Genomic DNA, 19,251 nt, shown 5'->3' with positions numbered 1-19,251 from the left:
ATCTTTTTCGATAAAAAAAAGGAAAATGTTTACGATATAAAAAATCTAATAATTAATAAAATAAAATAATAAAGTACATTACAAAATAAGCATTGAATTTTATTTTGAACTATCACAGTTTTGTTTTTATTTTAGGCTTTTGTTTAAAACCTATAAATTTTCTTCAATTAAAATATTTAATTTGAATTTATAATACTTAAATATGACTAAACTTTTTCCTACTTTCATTCTGTGGGCATTGCAGTTTTTTTTTATTTATTAGACTTTAATTCTAAAATGAATTTTCATATTGCATGATATGATAAAAAAAAACCCATTTCTTTTCTTCAATGTTTATTTATTTTGATAAATCTATTGTTCATATGATAAAAATAGCAAAAAAAAGTATAATTTTTTTTTTATTTTTGAACGAATTCTAATAATGGAACACTACTAAGTTATTGATATTACTAAGTTTATTGATAAAAAAAATGGAACGCTAATGCTTAAATAAACATTACTACATTTGTCATTAACATGTCTAAATACATGTGCAGCCCTTCGTTAGCCAACCTGCTGTGCAAGTGGCCCTTCACTCAAAAAGGTTGTGCACCCCTACTCTACGAGATTGTACAACCTCAATTATCTATAATTGACAGAATATGCTTTGGATAATCAAAATATTGCACTATAGAAATGCAACATTTAAGTTACCTGCATTTATTAATGAACACTAATAATTAAGTGCAATGTTTAATTTTATCAAAAATTGTTATGATAATTATACTTAACTATACTTAGAGAAATGAAAAACGAGAAAAATATTAATCCCAATGGCAATATATATTGCAATAAATATTTATAACAAAATAATTATATTTATAACAATAAAAACAGTTCCTTATTATATTGGCAAATTTGAAAAATTTCAATTTAATTAAATCAATCTTTAGTGAGACTGCATTTCTTTAATCATTAAAATAATAAGGTTAGAGTGAAAATTAACTTACCATGTACAGTGATATTGGCTTTTATTTCTGAAATAAAGCTGTTCGGTTTAAAACTTATCCACAAATATGGACCAGATGACCGTATCAATTGATCTGTGGAGAGAAATTATTTGCATGGCTTATTATAAAATATAATAAGTTAAATTATTTTACTCAAAGTAATAGTAAATTATTTTACTCTAAGTAATTTATTTTAGGTTTCTGCTAATTTTCAGCGAAATTCTCGCAATTATGATGGAAAAATTTGACCTATCAAAAGCCTTTTCCAGGGTGCGTAGCCAAATCTTTGAATAAAAAATAAGCACTTTTTAAGAACTTTTCAAGCACTTTACAAAAGTTTTCAAGCACTCAAAAAATTCATATTCAATCAATAATATTATTGAAAAACAAAAACTTTTTATAAACAGTTTTAGCGTTAAAAAAAAAGAAAAAGAAACAGGCGTAAATCGAAACAATCAGTACCTTCCCACATCACCGAGTGAATTCAACTTGACCCTGAATTCAGAACAAAAGTACCCATACCCCTACGTCAAAAAAAGTGTTAGAAGTAAAATAAAATAAACAAGAACAAAATTAAAATAAATTAAAAAGAAAAACATTCCATAAGGATCTGATATTCTCTATCCGAATTGGAGCACTCGGGTTTCGGTTTCAAGTGTGCGCGCATGCGCAAGTCATAACGTGGGTACGAACATGAAGTCCGTGTGAATGATTACGTAGCAAACTCCCCATTTTTCGTGAAATGCATGGGATCCATCAGATATCACTGAAGGGAAAAAAAATTATTCGTAAAAAAAGCACTTTTTAAAAACGCCAGATGAAAAAAGCACCTTTAAAAGCTTTTAAAAACAAAATCCCCAAAAAAACACATTTAAGTACTCTTTACAAACGCTACGCACCCTGTTTTCTTTTTACATATTGCAAAATGTGATATGTTTACAAAAATACCGGCTTTTGATAGACTTAATTGAGCCATCGTAATGACGAAAATTTTGCTGAATTTATGAACATTACACAGTAAAAACTATGTAACGTTCTGCGACTATGTTGCCGAGATTCTGGATCAGGATTTAATATTATCTAGAGTTTAACTTTGGTTTCAGCATTTTGCTGAAACAATAATCGAAATCAGAAGGAAAAACGCGTGTTTCAATCTTAAGCCGTGTGGTTTTTTCTCTCCTCCACTCCAGTTAAAAATGAATTGGCAAGCAGACACAGAAGCTGACGTACTAAAATGATTTCATGTTCCTCACACCCCCATTTTAAAAAGAATGCATTGAAAAACAGGTGCAGTTGCAATACTTGACCTTGAGTCATTATTCTGTTTTTTTTGGCTGTCACTATGCTTTTTAAAGGAGGAATAGCAGAAATGAGCCGATTTTAAAAAAATAAGAAAAATAGGAAAAAACAGGGGAAAAAAGGAAGAGTGCCGAAATAATAGAAAAATTTGGGAAAATAGGGGATCCCTGCAAACTTCAATATTCCAAATCGAATCAAACTTTAAAATAAATTGATCCAAAATTGTAATTAACTGCTAAACTCTTATTCTTTCACACTATGCATAAAAAGAGGGAGTTTTATTTTTATCTGCTACAGAACAGGTGAATTTGAAACTCGAATTTCCTTTCTTGGTTCTAATTTGCAGCCGCTTAGGTTAGACATTTGAAAAATAAAAAGAAGAAATATTGCAATTTAATTCATCAATCAAGTTTTCATTTTGTTTATTTTTCATAAATGATGCATTTCCAAATTTAATGCTTATCAAAAAAGTTATGATCACAATTCGACAAAATGAATATTACCATATACCTTTTCTTCTACTCTAAATTGCTCTAAAAAATTAACTACACATTTTGTGTATTTAACGACAATTTTTTTAACTTTGCTACTCAGTTCAAATTAAAAGAGGGGAAAAAACGTAATCCTCAGAGATATTACATTAGCTTCCTGAAGCATTCACGTAGTGCAATTTCAATTCCATTAGTCTGATTGGTTAAACATGTCTGTCTTGCTTTTGACATCAAATAGTGAAGAAGAATAAAGTTTGGATGAAACAAAAGTGCGGCAAAAAAAGTGGGGGAAAGGGGAAACTCATGAAGCTATTCTTCATTTTAGTCGCTAATTGGCTCAAAAAAGTCGCCACTTTTACTCAACTCATAGCAAATTAGTTGTTTTTACTCAAATTTCTACTAAAATAGTCGCCATAGTTGCTATTGCTTTAAAATAGTCAATTTAGTCGCCAATGGCAGACCTGTACAGTAGGGATCATCAACAATTTTAGCAATTATGACATTTTTTAAAAATATGATGATTTTATAATTAGCAAATGTTATACAGATTGAGATAAAACAATGCAGACAAAGATAAAATTAAAATGTTTCAACACATTTTTATTTTTTGCTTTATTTAATTTAAATATCCACATAATTTTCTGTTTTAAAATTGAAAATTAATGCCCTGCAACTGTGAAAAGTACAAGTGAAGAAATTGACAATCTCATTCACATGCTTATCGTATGTGTGCAAGGCTTATAAGGTTCCCAAAAGTTTTCTTAAATATTATAGGGTTCCTACACCTACACTCACTGTTCTATAGCAATAGAGAGGTAATTCAAAACTAAGCAAATATTATTTGCAAACAGAACACAGAGTTTTACTTTAACAGTAGGTGACAATGAAAATTAAACTGTTTTTCTAAAATTTAACTTACTCATGGAAGTATTTGCATGTGAGGCTGTAACTTGAAACAAAGGTTGAGAAACAAAAGATGCTCCGTCGTTTATTGATACTATGTCCAATACAGTGGATAAATAGAGTTCAATGAAAGCTACACCTAATATTTTTTTTCCATCGCCATGCTCGATAATCCATAAACATTCATCTCCAAAAGTTCCATTATCCAAAACATACTTAGGTGATGCAATTGGAGTTGGATACACACCATTAAGGCGGATGTACTGACTGCAAGCTAGGGAAACAGCAAACATTTAATAAACACACTATGAGCAACAAATCATAATTAGTTCTTTTCATAAAAAAATGAATTAATAAAATAAGGCTGTAATAGAATGGATACTTTGAAGAAGCTTGTAGTGGAATATGAACTGTGCTTTTTAGGTTTTCGCTAAGAAAAAATACCATATTTTCCAGGCTAAAAGTAAACTTTCAAAGCATCTTAATTCAGGATGGCCTCTCAAATCAGGTTTAAAATTTCCTAGATTTTTCCCGGTTAAAATCTTAAAATTTCCAATTCAGCGTGCTCCCCCTTTTTTATGAAGTGAAGGATAGCTACTTAACCACAAGAAAAATGTCTTTATTTTTTAAAGTTTTACTGTCTTGGTACAACATTAATTTTTTTAAATTAAGATAGATGTGGAGAAAAAATGTTTAGCTTGTAGAATATATTGCCTTTATTGAATAAAAAGTGTTTTAATGTGTTACTTTAAGAAGTTTTTGCAATAAGTGCACCGAAAGGCAAATACATAGTGATACAAAAAACCTTTGACAAGTATTGTTTAAAATATTTTTATTAAGCAGAAAAAAATAATTCCGAACCATTATAAATTCATTTTTACTATAAAATTTTATTTACTTTCAAATGTAGAGCTATTTTACATTCATAGCCCTATACAGAATTTATTGATCATATTTTCTTTTAACTAATATCTAAAATCAAATGTTTAATGTTGCTTGTTTTGAATCAGCAATATTATTTACTGAGATACTCTGTATTCCTGTGGCAGAATTTTTTCAAGCTATCTGCAACAAAACTCTAGCACTAATATCTTTCTGCAAGATACTTTTAATAATAACAAGCACATATATTACTAATTTAAAATAGAAAAAGTGTTGTGTTTACAAAAAAAAAAATAATAATTTATTTTAATTGAACATGTGATAATTTTTTATTCTAATATTATGGATAATATTCTCACAATATATGGTAATATTCACTGGCAACAATTTGCCATAATTATTGCCTTAAGTAAATACTCAAATGCACGATTCGAATTTTCCATATTGTTTGATATATTTTGGGATACTTAAAATCCACGTGAAAATCAATCGAAACATTACATTGATACTTTCGGCGTAAATTGAGCATATAAAAAAGTTATTATCTAAATACATGATTCAAATATGACGTGTAAATTTCTGCAGAAAAGAACCTTTTTTTTACTTTTCAAAAATAAAATCTTTCTGCAAGAACTCTGTAACATTCTGTGACTTTGACGCCGTGATGCTGCCACGGGGCTCGGAATTTAAATGCAAAATTGTTGAATTTATTGTTGTGTACTCTTTAGAGAAAAGCTACATAAAACTCTTTAAATTTCATTATTTTTATTTAATTATTTCAAGAATTCCAACCTAGCCACATGCTTTTTCAGTTTAGATTAGTTTGTTTTTTTTTTTTTTTACAACTAAAAACATGCACCCAAAGAGGGCAGAACAAAGATTTGTTTTCTTTCTTCCAAATAAACACAAATCAATATTTTGTCTTATATTCCATATTAATTCATCAACTAACATGTTTACCATACATTATTTGTTTTTTTGCTAGCTTTTCAGGAAAAAAAGGAGAAACAATTTCGGAAATATCTCTGGAATGCACACAACAATTAGAAACTTTCGACATTGAGATTATACAATTCAAATTTTGAATCAAATATTAAATATTTATCAACCAAACACTAAAATCAAATGTTATCAACATATAGTTAGTTTTTGTTTAAAAAAACCCTTTTAAACTAAAACATTGCTTCAAAATGTTTAAATGAAATCGAGAAAATTAGCGTCAAAGCAACACTTGCAAAAATTTGTCTATGAACATTGCTGTTAGCAATTGTAAGAAAGATATGTGATTGGTTAGCTTGGTTGAGAAAAAATAATTGAACATTTTCATAGGGTGGGAGTATGAAAGCTTTCAGAAAACGAGTGCGAAATAAAATTTATTGTATTTCAAAATTTAATCCAAATTTAACCAAAAATCCAAAGCATCAAAATCAACTTGAACCATAAATGTTCTCAGTCCACTGACTAGAAAAAAATCCCCTAGTTTTATGAATAGGAACAAATGTCCTAGCCCCTGCTCTTGCCTCTATCACATCCCTTGCCTTTCATGAATTGTACAATTCCATAGTCTTTGAAGGGCTCGAAAGTTTCTCTATACATTTAGCAACCATGGAGTTTCAAGCTAGAGCGGGTCAAAAAAAAATAGTTTTTGAATGCTGCAATGTGGAAAAATTATCTATTGTATAAAGAATTAAAACATAAAATTTTTTAAAAATAGGTTAATATTAAATAGGACAGCGCAATTGAAATTTATAAACACTTTTTAACAAAAATTTTTTTTAAGTTGACTAAAACTTTTGAAACAGACAAGCTTTAATTTTCTTATGCTTGTTTGATGGTTTGAAAATATCCTAAATAAATTAAACTCTGATTTAGTCTTTTTACGTTTCGTGCAACATATCAGAAAACACAGAATTTTACTAGTTTTGCGTAATTTTCCCTATGTATCTTTTCACTCATTATTCTGGATCCAAACAACGGGATTCTTAATACACGAAGATGGCTGCACATCTACTTCTACCTACACTCTACCCAATCAATTAATTTTTTTCCATGGTGCTACACATATTATAATCAGAGACTAGGGGAAAAAAATACCCGAAACTGAAAAGTGCACTCACTTAAGACCTTATAAATTTGTCAAAAAGTGTTATATTATGTAATAACTGAATTTGATTCCTAATAATTTTTATATTATCCTCTTATACTATTTTATGTATATATTTCATAAAGCAATTCTCATTTATTATCAAAACAAGAGAAAAATTTGCAGTTTATTATAAAATAATTAAAGGCATGCTAAAAGACAATCAGTGTGCACATTTTTTTTCAAAAAATGTAAACTAAAAAAGAAATAATTAATGATAAATTACTTGAAATCTTTTTTTTTCTATAATTTAAACTGAAAATTACAAGAAAATAAATATTCAAAAATGCCTTTATAAAAAAAAAAGTATTTAAAAAATGATTTTAATATTTAAAATAAACTTAAAATTCATCAATATATTCCCTAAAAAAAGTAAAACTTTAAAAATATTAAACAGTTGAGGTATAAAATATTAACATGACAAAATAAATATCTGTAACAGTAACCAGAATTAAACCTATAAACACAGATAATTTTACCACTGTGTAATTATTATTTAAATAGTGAATGATATTTGTTTAAATGGGATATGAATAAAAAGGCAATTTTTTTAAGTGATGGCGGCTTATTTTTACAAAAAAGTCAGAGCAGCGTATATAGGGCATTGCCCTACCTAACTGAATAACTACCTAAGCTGAATAACTTTAGCACAGGAAGACAATAAAAAATTTCTTATATAAAGATGAAAGCGTTTTTAATCAGACAAAATATGCACTATTTATTTCTTCTGCAACGTTTTGAAACCACCAACAAAACAAAGTTAAAAAAATCATCGAACTGTAGCGCTCTAACAGAAAAGAGAGGTAATAACAAGAATAAAACAGGAGGTTTTAGACAAAAAAATTTATAAATGCAAAAGTGAAGATAAAAGGGGCTTACCACTATCAACTTGGCGTACTAGTAAACGAAACTTTTCATCTTTATCTTTGACGTCGACAGTAATTGTCATAGAATTGTGAGCAGTATCAGGGAAAAAATCCATAGGATTCACTACAAAATAAATATTTGCAACATAAATCATCCATTTCAAAGGTTTTAAACACTACAATTTATAAAACATTGCAAAGCAGCATTTAAAACCTTAATATTATACATTTAAAACATATTTTTTTCATTGGATTAAACATGCTTTAGTTAATTAAATGTCATTTAACCAATAATAAAACACTACTGCATAGAACTGGCATTAATTTTCATTCATTTTTTTTAAAAAAAAATGCACGCTTTGCTCCCTTCTCCCCTGAAGACAACCTGAAAAAATATATTTTCAGAACGTACCCAAATCCTCATTTAAAATTAAAATTTGAAATTGTAACCTCTTAGCAAATAATTAAACTACTGTAAAAAGTCAACAGTTCTTCCTTAGTTGCAGAAATTTGTTAACGATAAATTTTATTGTTTACACCTATGAAGTTAAATGTGATTTATAGAATTGTTTAATACAAATCATCTTCTGTTTATGTCTTTGAATATCACCATTTTACCAAGCTGTTTCTAAAATATTTAAAAATGAAGCCCTAGTTTGAATAGAGATACAGCACTCTTGCAGTTTTTTTGATGCGGAGCTTCTAATTGTATTGCTCGTTAGTTTTTTTCCTATCTTGTATGATATTTTTGTGTACTCTGTTTAGCAGCACAAATTAGCTGAAATGTAGATTTAAAATGCAATAAAAATGTCTTGAACATGAAAGTGAGGCAATTTAATCAATATAGTTGCACTACTATTCAAATAAGGGTTTCAAATCAAAATGTGATTTGGTACACTTAGAATATTGATTTGGAACACTTTGTGCAGCATTAAATAATAAAAACCATTTTGTATTTAATGTTTGCTCCTAAAAGCGTAATAAATACTGTTTTTAAAATGCTTTCAAAAACAGAATTTAAAAAATTATTAAACAAAAAACTCACCTTTATTGTATGTACTAAAAGGATAAGTTGTTTGCGTTAATTGAACTGAAGATTTTGTGTAATTGTACACATCAAACTGGAATACAGGTTTTATACGCTTTTTCTGTACATGATTGTAAGTATAGTCACACTGAACAGAGCTATTTTTCCCTATGTAAATGGGTGAATGGATGATATGTACATCAGGGGTAATATCCACGGAGCATTCTAAAATAAATTACAATAATTATTTAGTAGTTTAGGACAGTAACAAAGAACTTAGAACAATAAAAGAAAAGATTCAAACATTACATGTAAATTTCAGTAAAAAAGAAAGGTAAAATTTTTTACTTTTCAAAAGAAAAATCTTTCTGCAAGAACTCTGTAAAGTTCTGCGACAATGTCACCGTGATTCTGCCACGGGGATGGGGGCATAATTCCCATTTGAGTTTATTTATCATATTGATTCAGCAAAGTTCAAAAATTAGGAAGTTAGCAGTGTAAGAAATTTTCAGCACTATTCCATACATCAAATACCAAGTTTTAGGCAAAAAGATTTTATATAAATGAAAATAACAAGTTTGATTTTTCCTGGTTAAGATAATTTATTCATACAGAAATATTTTAGAAAAACTTTTTGTACTGTTATTTATTCTAACAGTGAATTAATTCTGAGATTTAAAAACAAAATTCTCTTCTTTTCAGCATTTTAAACTAAATGCAAAGTAATTATAAGTAAAAATAATAAAAATTAATTAACATTAAATTAAAAGTTACATTATTAAACTGAGTAATATATAAGCATTAATCAAAATTTTGTCATTAAAGATGCCAAAATTATTATTAAATAACTTTTTACCAAGTTTAATTTTCTGCTAACTTTTTAACTGTTTTAGGGGAAAAGGATCAAATTTAGACCCTTTTAATGTTAATTTCATTGTTTGAGTACTTTTTATACAGGGAGCGTAGCCAAATTATTCACCAAAAAATAAGCACCTTTTAAGCACTTTTCAAGTGCTCAAAAAATATTTTTAAGCACTTTAAAAAATATCATTATTAGGCAGGATTGGAAAGTTTTTGACAATTGACGTTTCCATCTTGTTTTAACTGTCATGACGAAAAAAAAAACCTTTTGGCATTGTTTTTGACAAATGTCAAAAATTATGAAATTTTAAATCATGTTAAACGAATGGCGTTTTCATGCCCTACGGACTGACAATACGCCGGAATAGATTGGGGTTGAATTAATTGTGAAAATGTTGAATAGAACAATGTGAACTGCGTCTTTTTACATAACTCGAAGCGAAAATCAACATGGTAAAGGAAAAATCTTATTTTGAAAAAGGGGAAAAATTAAGCACTTTTTAAAAACACCCAATGAAAAAAGCACCTTTAAGGGCTTTTAAAAAACGAAAATGAAAAAAAAAGGATCTTTAAGCATTTTTTAAAAACGCTATGCACCCTGTTATAGTCTTTTATTAATTTATTTGACAATAGTAAAAAAATGTTAAACTATAAGGTACAGAAATTTTTACGAAAGTTGTCAAGTAATTTATGAGTTTGAGTTATCCAATTTTAAAAAAGTCACAATTATGACCTATATTTTGCAGAACAGAACCACAAAACTGTTGAAAAAAAGACATTAATTTGGAGAATATGCTTTTGTTTAATTTCTCGACTTAATATTATTGGCATTTAATTAGCATGCTTAAGCTTAAAGCCTCAAACCATTAAGATTGAGGATATAAAAATTTTATCAGATCTAAAATTATTCAGGATGATTACTTTTTTACACTCTGTATTAGTACATATTAATTAATACAAAGAATATATAAAGCACAAAAGCAAGAAACAAGTTTTATACATTTATTGAAATTTGCGTGTGAACCGCAATTGCTGAACAGGAACATACAATTTTTTAATGTTCTAAAGATATACAAACTAAAATAGAATTTTTATGTTTAAACTCAAATAAAAGAAAATTGACAAGTTCTTACCATCAGAAGAATAATAACCTTGAAACTGCCTTATGTAATCTGTAGTATTTCCTTGAAGTTTTACAACCAAGCTGTGCAAATCAGTCATAATTGTAACAGAACCTGCAAATAAATCCAAGTATTAAAGTATCCGATTGGGTGAGAATCAGCAATTTTGACACAGCTGTCAAGAATTTAAAATACTCATAAATTCAAAATGGATTAATTGTTCTACATCAGAAATAAAATACTATTTCATAACTTAAAAATAAGTAAAAAAGATCCAGTAAAAATGCAATAAATAACTTGTAACTGCCAAAAAAGAAAAATATTTGTTTTCTGTTTGCCCTTTGAATGCGCCCTCTTAGCCCTTTAGGTAAAAATAAGCCACCATTCCTTATAAACACAGCCTTTTATTCATGTTCCATTTTAAAAAAGATTAATTCACTGTTTAAATAATAATTACATCCAGGTAAAATTATCTCAGTTTACAGGTATAATTCTGAGTACTATTACAAATACTTACTTTTTCAGGATTTTTTTCAACAGGTTAAATGTTTAGAAGTATATATTTTTTTTCAGGGGAGAATATTAATAAATTAAGTAATTTTAAATTCAAAAATTATTTTTGAAAAAAAAAATGCACCTTCAAATGTTAATTTTTTGATAACTTTCAGTTTAAATTATTGAAAGAAGCTTTCAAGTTGTTTATCAATTAATAAACATTTTTTTTTAGTTTACTTTTTTTGAAAAAATTTATGTGCAGATATTGTTTTTAGAATGCCTTTAATTATTTTTATAAAGTACAGATTTTCCTCTCACTTTAATAATAAGAGAAAATTACTTTTAAACAAACACATAAAATAGTATTAGAAGAAAATTTAAAAATTGTTGTTGATAAAATTCAGTTATTACATATTACACATTTTGATAAATTTTTTGTGTGGAGTGAGTGCTCCTTCAAAACTCAAAGAGCCCTTTTCTGAGAAAAAGCACACTACCCTTTTTTATTCCTAGGGAGAACTGTGTTTATAAAATATTATAACCTTATTTCAAGATTCCTACACAAATGAATAGAAATAATATTTAACCTTGACGTTTCCAACATCTTTTACAAAAGTAATAATAATTCTAATAAAGTATGACGAAAATAAGAATAGTTTAAGGACCTGAAAGTCAGTAAGAAAAATCGAGAACCCTAATAAAAATTGAGCATCATTTAAGGTGCATAAAAATTGTGTTACGAATTAAAATTGTTTTTATGCTCTTATGTTTTTCCTTTCATGCTCTTCATTATTTTTGCTATGACCTTTAAGTTTAATTCTGCTTTTCTTTTCTACAACAGATAAGAAGCAATCAATTCTAGATCCTGTACAAAGAGTAATTTATTCTAGAGTAGTAAGTAACCCTAGAATAGATAACTCTTGAAACAAGGGTTATCTATTATAAGTAGAGCCCGGAAGTTCAGGCAAAATGCCATAAATGCCCTTTTCTGCCTTTTTTAAACGTTTTCTTCTGAAAATGCCTTTTTCNATTAAGATTGGTTCCTACACAAATTTAAAAATACATACACTTCCATAGCAATTTAGCAAAAATAGATATCTTTTCTACAAGATGCTGAAAATAAGAGCCTCTTAAATTCCTGAAAATTTGTAAGGAGAGAAATACAAAGAAAAAATGAAAACTATTTAGGAAACACAAAAACAATTTTATAAATCAAAAGGCTAAAAATATAAAAAAAATTTTTCTCTAAGTTATTGTATTTAACATATGATAAAATAATTGATAACATAAATTAGGATTAATGAGTTTCTAACTTTGTCTTATTTACCTACATAACTCAAAATACTTACACAGTGAAACCTCGAGAGTGACCACTCTATTTTCCATAGTAAAATGGTCGTTAAGGGGGTTGGTCATTCTTAGGGGTTATTTCCATTGACTTCACAATTTTATCAAAAGGTACATGATTTTTCACAAGTGATTTTAATTTTACTCCGTGTCATTTTCTTGGAGAGGAAATTTTATTTGTGTTGGTCTCATGAAAACCAGATCCATGAATTAAATTTGGTGTCAATTAGAATGACCCCTACTAATATAATTATGTGCAAAAACAAATTTACTAATTCTGAATGATAGAACTATTTTAAATAAATAAACAATGGTTTTTGTTTAAGTTTGCATTTAATTTTATAGCATAAAAATTTGTTAACTTTAAAAAAATGAGAGGTTTGTTTGAGATGCTAACTTTTTTTTCTTCCTAATTCAACTTCTAACTCTAAAACTATAACATGAATAGCATTGTCTTTAGTGCACTCTGACTGTAACACGAGGTTGTCAATCTCTTTCAGCAATCATCAAAAAGAGCTGTACTCTAAATAAGAGACATTCACAAATATTTTGAATACATTTTAATCTACTTATTTGTTTTTTGTTAAAATATTTTTCACGTTTGCTTATTTGACCTTTTCCGCATTTGATGCAAAGGTTTACTTGGTTGATAGGAGAGGCTCTGATGGACTCTTCTAAAGGAAAACCTACAGGAAAGACTTTCAACACTAAGTCTATGAAAAAATTCTGTGCTTCCCAAAGTGGTTGTATATACAGGAGATCACTACACAAAGGTTGTCTGTCCCAGAGGGTTTAGTGTACTTGCAATATAATCGAGCTTCAAAACAATCTATTAACGGAATTTAAAACAACTTTTTGGAAATCTCTGAAATATTGGACTTTTAAATACCTTAAATTTAAATTAAATTTTCCTTTTAAGGGCAAGACAGGGAAATTTATCTGGTAGTCACTTTTTTTTCTTCCATTGGCCACTGTTTGCGTTAAAAGTACCTCAATAATGATTTGTCTTCTAAATTGTTATCATTTCTTTTTCAGTTTAAAAAATGTCATTAATATTACATGATATTTACCTATTATAAAAAGTATTCTATTATAATATGTTTTTAGGAAAAAAAATCAATGATTAAAACAAGAATAAGAATACATAATAGGTTTGATTTTAGATTAGTTTATCTCATAATAATTTTCAATTTCTGTATCTAAATGAATTTTAATAACTAATTCTGGAAAATTAAGCCTCTAATTAATAGCAAAATACTCAGGTTAAAATTTCTGCAACTGCTGCTCCCAGCTTTATTTATCATTATATTCTTTCATTGTTCATTATTAATTTTTACTTTTTTTATCTTTTGCATTTGATTTACCTTTTCAAGCTTCTATTTTTTCACATTAATGGTATAAATCAATCATTGCCACTTTCGTTTTAAACTTTATTGTTAACCTTCTTTTTTTTAAATATTACTTTTAGAGAGGTTTATTTACTATTTTTGTAATTCCCCTTTGCATTTCATATTTATTTGGTACAGATGCACCTCAGACAATATATTACACCTATCTTTTCACATTTTAGCAAAGAAACAAAATAAAACATGCTTTTAATTTCAAATTACTTAAGGAAAATTGGAAGGAAGGAGGGGAAACAGAGTGTGTGATGAAAATTTTCTTTCGTGGTATACTGTGCTCTTAACAGAGCAACCAGAGTATCATTCTCAAATGTTACTTCATTATTTACTCATGACATGGTGATTTCTAATGACAAGAAGCCATCAGAACATGTTAACAATCACTTGAACTTTTAAACTTTCCTCTTCAAACAAACCAGTAGTTTCTATACGGCACTATAAATCTTTATTAAATACTGATTCTTTAATCAATATATAGAATAATTTTGCGAAAAAAAACTAAATATAACAGAAAATATAGAAATCATAAATATAATTTTTTAAAATTAAGGTCATATTCTCACTGAATTTGGTTGAATCATTTGTTTGAAAAGACACTGATGAGATTTTTCCTCTCCAATGCATATTTTACAGGGTGCACAGTCATATTTTTCAACAAAAAATAAGCACTTTTTAAGCACTTAAAAAATATTTTTAATCACTTTCCAAAAAAAATAAATCATAATTAGGATCTCTGCAGTAATTAAAATTTAAATTCTTAATTTATAAACAGAAGAATAATTTATAGAATTCTTAATTTATAAACATAAAATAAATAAAATTAATAAACATTTTCAAAAACTTTATATAATCATGATAAAATAACTATTTTCTGATAAATATTGCAGAGAAAATTGTGAAAATCATGGATTTTTTGTAATTTAAGATAACAATCGGCACAGCAAAGAAAAAATCTCTTTTTAAAAGATAAAAAAATTAAGCACTTTTTAGAAACACAAGAATAAAAAAAGCACCTTTAAGGGCTTTTAAAAAACGTAAATCATAAATAAGCACCTTTAAGTTCTTTTTAAAAACGCTACGCACCCTGGTTCAAATGAATTTTCATTTAAATGAAAAAGTTACGAAACAATAAAAATACAGTTAGCACAGATCTAAGAAATATTTTCCATTTAAAATAAAACATTATTAAACATTTTATATAACCTAAACCATTTGTTTAACAAAAAAAGGAGCATTTTTCAACTATCATGTCTAAAATTGAATTTAATAGAATTTTTTTTTACCGCAACATAGTTAACTTCTTCCACAATTTGAAACACACTTCACCGGATCCTTTTTACAGAGCTTGTAATACATATTCACTTACCGTTCTGAGCACGGATAGGTTCGACAATAGAATTTGTACTATTTTCAGCCTCATCTAGAGTCTTATAAACAGTGACCATGTCATCTTCATGAAGAAAAAGTGACGCGAAAAACAAAAAAATCCCTTTTGGATGATGTTTCTCTTCGCTTGGTGTAATCAACCAATAATATTCTTTTCTAGTAAGATTAGAATCTACAGGGTGGAAATTTCCTTTGGCACGGGTCATGTTTACGACCACCCCTGAAATAAATTAAACAAACATAAACATCAGAAAAATTCTCAAAATAATAATGAAAGTTAAGAAAAAAACTTTTTTTTAGCCAAAAGATAGCAAATGAGGTTCACTTTTACGCAGATTCATTATGAATGAAATAAAGACGATACAAAAATCATCCAGAGATAAAGTGCTTGACCAAAAACAGGGTGAGATTGAATGTGATGACAGACTTCATGCTCTCGACAGAGAGAAGAGGTAAAAATAAGTAAAGGATAGTACAAGGGTCAAAATGCATATATATATATAAAAAAAAGATTATTAATCTTTACCGCGATTATGTTTTAGTCATAGAAGAATGGGATATCCACCTTTAGCAGTAGGTGTTTAAGCCACAATTTCACAACATTAAGAATCTCTTCAAATAAAATTTAAAAAAAAAATCAAAATACAATAAAATAGTTTATTTTTTTTAAAAAGTATTGTATAAGAATTGTCATGAATTCATACCTTCTCCACCAACTTCATCAGAAACACCAGAGCAGATTGTAATATAGACACCTATAAAAATAGGAGGCACACAAATATACTAACAGACAAATATCAAGAATTCAAAATAAACAGCAGAACTCTATAGAAAAGTACACAACCTTATATTATTTTATAAGTTTTTTCGAATGAAATAATTTAAATGAAAATTATTTGCTCACAATAAAAAACGGTTGACTAACAAAGGGCTGCATGCGTATTAGACATGCTGATAGTAATATTGATACATCTATAATAGTATACATTAGTGTTCTAAGTGCTAATTTTTTTTTCATCAGTAAAATTAGTAAAATATTTGCAGAAAATTAAATGGTTTTAATTATTAAAATTTGTTCAAAAATGAAAAAAATACTTTAAAAAAATCCATTTATATACAAAAATAAATAAATAAATAAATGAAAATAATCAATAAATAAATAGACATTGAAGAAAAGATATGTTTTTTTCATAATCATGTCACACAATACAAAATTTCATATTAAAATAAATTCTAACAAAAAAAAACTGCAATACTGAGAGAAGAAAAAATTAAAACACATATAAAATACATTAATACAATATAATATAATTAAATACACATTAAATAAGTAATGTAAAGTCAAATTAATTTTTTAATTGAAAAAAATTTATAAGGTTTAAACAAAAGCAGAAAATAAAATAAAAGCAGTTACAGTTTAAAACAAGTTTCAATGCATATTTATTAATGTATTTTAAATATTTCTTTTTATTAAATTATTAGATTTGCCGCAGGGGTAGACAGATCATGAGTTAGAGTTCCCTTGCCGTGAGGCTAACCATGGGAGGTTCTCGTGGTCTTCCTCTCCACGTAATGCAAATGCAGGTTAGTTCCATCAAAAAGTCCTCCACGGAGGCAAATTTCTCCCAATACTCGATCCAGGAGTTCCCTTGTCTTCAGGATTGGGTTTTAAATTACAAGGCTACGGAGTTGAACATTAGACGTAAACCCAAAAATTGGGTAGGCTGTTCAACTACGGTTATAAAATACTAGAAAGTTTATTATTATGGTATGATAAAAAATAAGATTTACGAAAATTAATAAATCAAAAATGATACATAATACATGCATACAGAATATAAATTAATCCACAATATTCATTTGTACAACCTTTAAAATCTTTAAATGTATAATTTTTTTATATGCATGATTTTTTATAAAAAATTATGAAGTGGAAAGCAATGATTCATCTGAAACTAATGGATACAAAATAAGTTTAGAAATTTAGTTATATTTAAGACAAGCACATAACAGAATTGCAATTACACACGATACTGAAAGATACAAATATTTTAAAAACACGTTTAAGATGATCTTATACCACCAAACTATAATACAAAATATATAGAAATATTAGAGTAAAATAAAAGAAATGACCAAAAACTTACATGTTATTAAACTTAACAAATAAAGGCTTTGCTGGAGGTTCTTCATCTAAAATAAAATAGAATGAGTTATAAATTTACAAATTACTTTTATGGCATTACATTATTAAAAATTAAAAAATACCCTGGCTGTGAACATGAAAAAGAAACGCTATTTCGTAATTTTTTTTTTACATAAATGCTCTATGGAATCTAAAGTGCATTTCATAAAATAATTTTATGACTGAAAGGAAAATAAATTAGATTTTCTAACTTGAGGAAATTTTTGAAATATATATTAAAAAAAAAAAAGAAAATTTTCGATTAATAAAAAAAGGAGAGAAAAACAAATGGTGAGAGCATTTTACATTCAGGAACCCATATCAGGTGAGTACCATCAGGGTAGATATGTCTTTAAAATTTAAAATTTTTCATGGCATACATTTTGATTATAACTAAAATCTATTTAAGAAAAAGTTTAACTTTTTGATTAGACGGGCTTTGAAAAGTAGTCAAGAAATTGAGATCACCGCCAACTTTTTTTTTTTTTTTTTTAATTTCTTNAACTTTTTTTTTTTTTTTTTTTAACACTAGGGCATTCACAAATACTAAATAAAATGAAATTAAAAAAATAGTTGAATTCCTTTGCGTTTGCTTGGTTAACCTAAAAGCTCCAAAATTTTAAGAATAACTGTTATTAACAAATTATTTTAAAATTTAAAGGCCTATTCAAAGACAAAGAAAATTAAGGAAGGAGGGAAATTATTAACAGTCAGTTCATATTTACGCTCACCTTTTCCACTTCAAAATTGATTATTATCTAGTTGGCAAAAATTAAAAAGAAAAAACTGATTTTCCAAGAGCACTGATCTTTTTTCCTCTTCGGAAATAGTAGTTTATTCGCTTCTCTCAAGAGCTTTATAATGGGTTATTGTTAAGGAAGCATCTCGGGGATGATCTGCAGACACTAGGACTGGGCTATAAATCGATGTATCGCGACATATCGATTTAACGCCTGTATCGGCAGGCCGATACAGCGACTTCGTTCCAGTCGTTCCAGGCGTTCCAGGCGATGCTTCGTTCCACTTCCAGTTCCTTTCGTTCCAGGCGATGCATCAGAAATCTGATTTAAGCCGTCGAGTAAAGAAGACGAACTATATAGCGATACAAGACACGAAAGGATCTCCTACGTTCCGATGCCAACTCGCGCTGGGGAAGACTGTGTACGTATCGTTATATTGAAACGACCCTGATTGATGAGCGGTAGAATCAGAATCAGTTTTGAGAACATATATCGTGATCTCGCATGTTCGTTTCCGTACCTCTTAGTTTTTCTTTTCTTCTTTGTCGCGACTTGATATTGTTTCTTGTAGATTATTTTCAGTGGGACTGACTTTGTGATTGCTCTCTTGTTCTGAACGTAATCTATTATTGAAAAGAATACATAAAGAAGTGTTTCTTAATTAATTAGGTAAATTTTTTTTGATATTATACGTTTAAGTATAATTTTACATTATCGAATTTATTACAATGTTTAAGTATAATTTTACATTATTGAATTTATTACAAACGGAAATCTAATTTAAGGTGCCCATACAGAATTAATTTAAAAAGCAATTAAATTTGTTAGGCTATTTTTTACTTTATTTTAATTTATTAAAAACTTTTTGGATAAAATAATAATTTAATGGGTTTTTATTACTGATTTTAAATTTATAAATCTTTAGTTGTTTTCATTTTTATAAATAAAATTATAACAAAACTTATTTTTCCTCTTTTGGATTTGGACATAAGTCAATCAACTCTGTTTATTCAAAAAAATTAGTAATGTTTGCGATTGCGACTTCTTTTTTTAAAATCATTTAGCACTTTGTTTTATTAAAGTGTATAATCGTGTTTTTTAATTTTCTTTCAA

At 27.6% G+C, this 19,251-nt stretch overlaps 1 protein-coding gene across 4 annotated transcripts in view; it reads right to left on the bottom strand.

Annotated features, from left to right (window-relative positions):
• The window catches only part of LOC107444233 (cubilin), a 43,655-nt gene that overhangs the window by 20,645 nt on the left and 3,759 nt on the right, over window positions 1-19,251 (bottom strand). For all 4 annotated transcript variants that reach the window (XM_016058336.3, XM_071179477.1, XM_016058329.3 and 1 more), the window contains exons 2-9: window positions 17,361-17,406; window positions 15,918-15,968; window positions 15,194-15,433; window positions 10,595-10,696; window positions 8,619-8,825; window positions 7,587-7,697; window positions 3,699-3,956; window positions 990-1,082 (exon numbers count right to left, since the gene is read on the bottom strand). In XM_016058336.3, the coding sequence (XP_015913822.2) occupies window positions 990-1,082; window positions 3,699-3,956; window positions 7,587-7,697; window positions 8,619-8,825; window positions 10,595-10,696; window positions 15,194-15,433; window positions 15,918-15,968; window positions 17,361-17,406 (1,108 nt within the window). The remainder of the gene's footprint in view (window positions 1-989; window positions 1,083-3,698; window positions 3,957-7,586; window positions 7,698-8,618; window positions 8,826-10,594; window positions 10,697-15,193; window positions 15,434-15,917; window positions 15,969-17,360; window positions 17,407-19,251) is intronic.

The sequence above is a fragment of the Parasteatoda tepidariorum genome, chromosome 4 (assembly GCF_043381705.1).
Source record: "Parasteatoda tepidariorum isolate YZ-2023 chromosome 4, CAS_Ptep_4.0, whole genome shotgun sequence".
Lineage (NCBI taxonomy): Eukaryota > Metazoa > Arthropoda > Arachnida > Araneae > Theridiidae > Parasteatoda > Parasteatoda tepidariorum.
The sequence above is the reverse complement of the archived record's forward strand: the minus strand, read 5'-3'. Positions and strand labels throughout refer to the sequence as shown.